The 6000-nt window shown below is 45.6% G+C and overlaps 1 protein-coding gene across 1 annotated transcript in view; it reads right to left on the bottom strand.

Moving 5' to 3' along the window:
- The window catches only part of LOC311050630 (uncharacterized protein), a gene marked incomplete at both ends in the record, with an annotated part of 42667 nt that continues 36667 nt past the window's right edge, over positions 1-6000 (bottom strand). Inside the window, one exon of the mRNA XM_084064715.1 lies at positions 1-57. Coding sequence (XP_083920841.1) covers positions 1-57 — 57 coding nt within the window. The remainder of the gene's footprint in view (positions 58-6000) is intronic.

Below are 6000 nucleotides of genomic sequence, written 5' to 3'. Positions count from 1 at the left end.
TCAGCTTTCACAGTTGATTCTGTGGTGTGAGAGGAACTCCGGCTGTGCCGCAAAGGTCTGCGAAAGAGAGAACAGAGAGATCAATATATTGACGTTTTCTACTACACCGTGTAGCCTACATGGTGGGTTCTTTTGTGAGATTTGAGATGAGAAATGACTGCGGATTGATTTTGTCAGGGCACGATCAGATACGTGCAGGTTGAAAGATAGACGAGGTAGATACATGATACTGTACATTGTCGGTGCCAGTCAGTGGCAGATTTCATCATACACATTATATTAACAAGACTGGGTAAATCTGATATTGATGATTTCTGGCCAGGGCCGGCCGCTGCCATAAGCAATATAAGCGGTCGCTTAGGGCCACAACCACTTTTTTTTTTTACTTTCATATTGTAATTATGTCATGTATCTCCTATCAAACAACTAGCATTATTATTTAGTATGCAATAAAAAATGACATAATGATTTTGTAATGGGGGCCCTAATCCTAGGGCCGGCTCTGTTTCTGGCCCACAACTGCTCTATTGGCAGAACGATGGATTGGAGATGAATTCATGAGATATGAAAGATAAAATCCAAGATCAACATTGAAGCCTTGCTGTTCCCATGTAGATCATGAGATTTTGAGATTTTCTTTCTTTTTTTTTTTCACAAAATGTGAAACTTATTTGGGGACTGACTTCCTTGGCCTACTGGCAGCATGCACAAGAAACATTTTATATTGATTGGTCCAGTGGTTTGCAAGATTAGCCACACACACACACACACACACACACACACACACACACACACACACACACACACACACACACACACACACACACAATTCGCCCCCAAGGAGCCAATAGGGACAATAATTTGCATATGGTGAGTCACTCACCCTAACCCACATAGCTAAAGGTTTGAAATACCTTTACCTCAAATGTATTTCTACATGGTGTGTTATATAGATTCAAGGTAAGCTCCTAGGCTCTGAGCCGCTCTCCATAATTGAAGGTAAGCTTTCAGGCTCTTGAGTCGCTCTGCATATTTCACGGTGGCTGTTCTCTATCAACAAGGTACAACATTGCATCTGTAATTGGCAGTGTGTCTGAGGTTTGCATTGCTCTCCGCTTGATGGGGTTTTAGTGTTTTGAGCAAGTGTGTTTTCCTTTTGATAGCCTGCATCTGGGGATGTGCGTGGGTCTCGTGTGAATTGCAGTCACCATGGTGATGTTATTGTGCACTCAATCACATACCTCTTGCTCTCCTTGCTCTCCTGCTGTGTATGTGTGTGTTTTTTAAGTGGCCGTTTTGATTTTTTCCATGTGTGTATGGGAATGTGGGAGCAGTCTATGTTCGTGTACTTGTATGTAACAGCGCATCTGGATTGTCAGGGCATTGTGACAGGAAATGGGTTTCCAGATGGCACTTACAACTAGAAAAGGGTGCTCAGTTGTGTGCAAATCTCTCGCCAGGGGCATGTCCCTACCTCCCTCCATCATTGTGTCTGTGTGGTGCACGTGATGACATTGTATTGGACTTGGTGTTGTGTGAAATGGCACACGGCAATGGAAGAAAGGCTATAATAAAGGATTCTGATCATTTATGCCGTGTCACTTATGTTCGTACAAGCCCAAACTAGGGCTGTTAACGAAAATTCCATATTCGAATGGATCGAACCTACGTGTTTTTTTAAAGGATTATTTGGAGGTTATTTATTGTAATTTTTAACAGACCTAGACCAGACTGGAAACTAAAATCAGGGCGACAGTAGCCCCCATGTCTGTCCAAATTGACATCAAAAAGTAGCTAGAGCAAATTAACCCCTCCCTGTTTAAACCATTACATATTCATTCATTATTAACCACCAATGTATTGATTCTATAACATATATGATGTATGACTCCGAATGTGGGCAATGTTTCGACCAGATCAGAGCCTTTGACTTTCCATTACAAAATTAAAGTCAAATTGAATTTTCTTTCAAAAAGTATAAAACCTTTGAGTCATTGAGAAATAAGTGGAGGTACTTCTGTGGCCTATTGGCAGTGTGCATACAAAGTTTGGCACTGATCGGTCCGGCGGACACAAAGATGGACGCACGCACACACGCACGCACTCACACTCATAGATGGCTAGCCTTTTGCAGGGCCACACCGTAAAAAACACTGTGCCCTGTAAATCCCCTGTGAAAAGTCCCCTATATTCAAGTTGTCCCCATTACAACCTATCAATTTCAGTAGATCGCCCTGTTATTGGAGACTCATCCATCTTCCACATGTGACAGAGCCCCTGGATGTGGACTAGAGACCTGTCATCTTGAAATGAGTTGGCCCATACCATATCTACACTTTGACATCTTGGACTGTAATGGAAAAGATCATGTTTGAACAGATTAACACCTATCTATTATCCTATGAAACAAGTAGTGGAAGTGAATGGCACTAAGGCTGTACTCTTGGTCCCCTCTTCTTCCTACTATATGTGAATGACATGGTGTAAGCCTGTGAGTGTGACCTGTTCCTTTTCGCTGACGACGCAGCCCTCCTAGTGTCCCATAGTGATAAACTAGAGGTTGAAAAAGTCCTTAGCCGTGAGCTCCACATCATCAGCTCTTATGTGGACAATACATTGTCCTTACATTTAGGAAAAATTCTCTTTGCATCCAACATCAGATTCGAGATCTCCTGGGTTTAGGGTTATGCTGGGGATGCTGGGGATCGCAGCAAAGGAGGAGATTACTTACTTGGGCTTTATCGTAGATAACAAGTTGTTAAAAAAGTTATTTCTAAGTTAAACCAGATAGTGAAGTTCCTAGCGAGAATTTCCAACTATGTGAACATAATTGCTTTGGAGATATTGTCCCTGGTTCAATGTCATTTTGACTAGGCCTGTACGTCCTGGTTATCTTGCCACATTAATTGACAAGCACACTCATGGAGTGTACACGAGTGTATGTGGAGGGTCTCCAAGCAGACACATGGCCCAACTAACTTTACACAAAAAAATCTCAATATTCTGCCTGTAACCATACCTGCTTCCCATACCGTTACTGTACTTGCACGATGTACAATTAATAGCAAACGCATTATCATAAAGTGCTATATATTTCAGCTCACAATTTACTTCCGGCTGGTCCGTTTTAACAGCCAATCATCTGCGACGAAAAGTCAGCACCGCGACGTTGCCACGGCCGTGAAGCGGGCGAGAAACAAGCGCTGCCGTGGTCTATGCAAACAAGCCCAAAAGCGCACCCAAATAAGCCCAAAATCGTTTATACAAAAAGCAGATCTGGCAACGTAGGCTACCTCAAGTTCCCAGACACCAGCATCGAATGCTCGCTCTCACAGCTCGCTGCCGCCATTACAGTCAGCCACAACAACGACAGGACTCCGTGAGAGTTTTGCGAGCTGAGCTGGACAGCACAATCACCGTTATTTCTCTACGAAATCGCCCTCACATTCATATTGTCAATACTTTTAGGTCACTGCAGCCTGCTACTAATGTAAAGAATGTTAATGTCCACTTCTGTCATAGCATTTGTTGTATTTGCATGATTAGTGCCCAGAGGTGCTTAACATGAGCCGTTAGTATGCGGCTAACGCTAACAGACTTTTACCGTTAGCATGTAGCTAACGCTGTTGTCGCGCTGTGTGTGTGTGTGTGTGTGTGTGTGTGTGTGTGTGTGTGTGTGTGTGTGTGTGTGTGTGTGTGTGTGTGTGTGTGTGTGTGTGTGTGTGTGTGTGTGTGTGTGTGTGTGTGTGTGTGTGTGTGTGTGTGTGTGTGTGTGTGTGTGCGCGTGCGTGGCTCTGCTATGCGCCTCGACATAATGTCTTTATCAACACAAGGCATATGAAAACGCTCGCCCCAAAACACAGTCGCCCCGGGCCAAATCCGCCGGTATTCCCCTCCTATAAGTAACCTCAGTAAAACAAAACATAACCTTATTAGACAGACAGGGGGAGAGAGACACAGGGACAGAGAAAGAGGGGAGCGCAACAGAGAGAGAGGAAGACAGAGACAGAGAGGGGAAGGGGGAGAGACAGAGAGGGACAGAAACAAACAAGCCTGCATGTGCCATGTCCTCGCTCTGTTTATAAGCGAATTTGGCTTACTTTTCACCAGTGTAGCCATATCTGCAAATTATAAGCGACTTCGCCCTACTTTCGCACAATACTCTCTCACACTGTGAGGTGGCTGTAAGGTGGATCTGCGATGCACAGTGGACGACGCGTCACTCACGCTAGATGTGAGGGCCGCGCAGCGACCCGAACTTCTAGTCTCTGTAATTACTTCAGAAAGGTCAGAGATATTCACAGTCATGCCACCAGAGGGAGCCCCACCGACTTGGTGCCTTGCAGGTTCATTGAAAATACATACAAATATTCTGCCATGTTAACTGTGGAATGGTCTACCTGCTTACCTAAATTGTATTAACTAGAAGCTCGGCCCTGCTACGCAGGGCCTCGCGTCTAGCCCGCGGCCACGCCCACGTAGCGCCCGCGGCCACTTGGCAGCGCATATAAGTGGCGTAGCGTCATGAGAGCCAGTGGGGCCGTGGCTCGGTCAGTGAAGACCCTGTAGCGCGGATGATATGTGGCATAGAGGGGCAGATTTTAAATCTCCAGAGGAAACATCCGTGGGCTACCATTGGTTCAGCGATGTGTGCGGTCGCCCTGCGGCCCCTCCTCCTCCACCAATGTGCAGTATTGAGAGCCCTGACGTCACAACATTTGGAGCGATGGGCACTGCACTCTGGTTGGTTAGGGTACACCTAGGGCCCAGGTAGAACCCAGTTAAAGCCTGCATGGGCAAACCCTGTTAGGACCCGCCTTGGTCCCACATAAACGTGGCTAGTTGGGGCCCACCTAAGGGCCAGGTAGAAGCTACTTATAGCCCGCATGGGCATCGCAGTTAAGACCCACCTCGGCCCCACATAGAATTGCCTAGGTGGGGCCCACCTAAGGCCCAGGTAGAACACACGTATGTCCCACAAGGGCATCCCAGTTGGGACTGAAGTGGATCCTGCTGACATTGCTGATATGGGGTCCATATGGTTTAGCCCACCTTGAAACCATATGGGAAGTACGCTGGCGTGCTGGCTGGAATGCAAACGCTGCATCATACCTGTAGTGTGTAGTTTGATGTTGTGTGTGTAACAGACATACCTGCAGTGTGTAGATCAATGTCCATATGAAAGTCAATGCCCAGCAGTGTCTTTTTTTTCTCCAGCAGAGTTTCTAGTGTCTCTATCTCTCTCTGGAAGAGGTTGCACATGAACTCTGCAGCCGCACTGAGGCGCTCCAACACAAAGACTCTGACATTAAGCTGCTTCACACAACAAACATCAGCACCACGCTGCTGTTTGTCCAAAAGACACAATATCTCCTCTCCCACCGACGTCATGTGTTCATTTATCAACAGCCGTACAGACTCCTTTTGACACATTTTACCTCGTTTATCCAGCTGTCACGGACTCTCCCCTAATACAGTGGTTCTCAACCTGTCGGTGGGGAGCCCCCACAGGCCAATGTTAAAATGGTAGCACTTGTTCTTCAACATAGTGTGAATGTGCGTGCAAAGTTGACCGCAATCGGACGCTGCATTCATGATTTGCGGCATTTTGTGCAAACTTTAGATGTGAATCTTAGCCAATCGGGATGGAATATGAAAGATTAAACAGATCCGTCTTGAACACATGACTAGAGATCATGTGTACCGATTTGCGTGAAATTTAGATAAAATCGGAAGGAGTAATGTAAAGAAATATGTTTTACATAAGTCGGCCTCCTGGTGGCACTATAAAAGGTAGATGTGAAAAATGCAGGGGAAAGGTTTTTCCTTGACCTCTAGAGAGTGCACATACAAAGTTTTACACAGATTGGTGCAGTTATAGGTAAAAACACAAATCGGACTGTTATAGCGCCACCATGAGGCTGATTAGAAAAATCTCAAGTGGAATTTCTTTCCTTGGCATAGTGGGAATGTGGGTGCAAAGTTGCACGGAAAGTGCAT

This window comes from Gymnoscopelus microlampas (genome assembly GCF_963454915.1).
Source record: "Gymnoscopelus microlampas genome assembly, chromosome: 8".
Classification (NCBI taxonomy): domain Eukaryota; kingdom Metazoa; phylum Chordata; class Actinopteri; order Myctophiformes; family Myctophidae; genus Gymnoscopelus; species Gymnoscopelus microlampas.
Note: the sequence above shows the minus strand (reverse complement) of the source record. Positions and strands in the feature narration are given on the sequence as shown.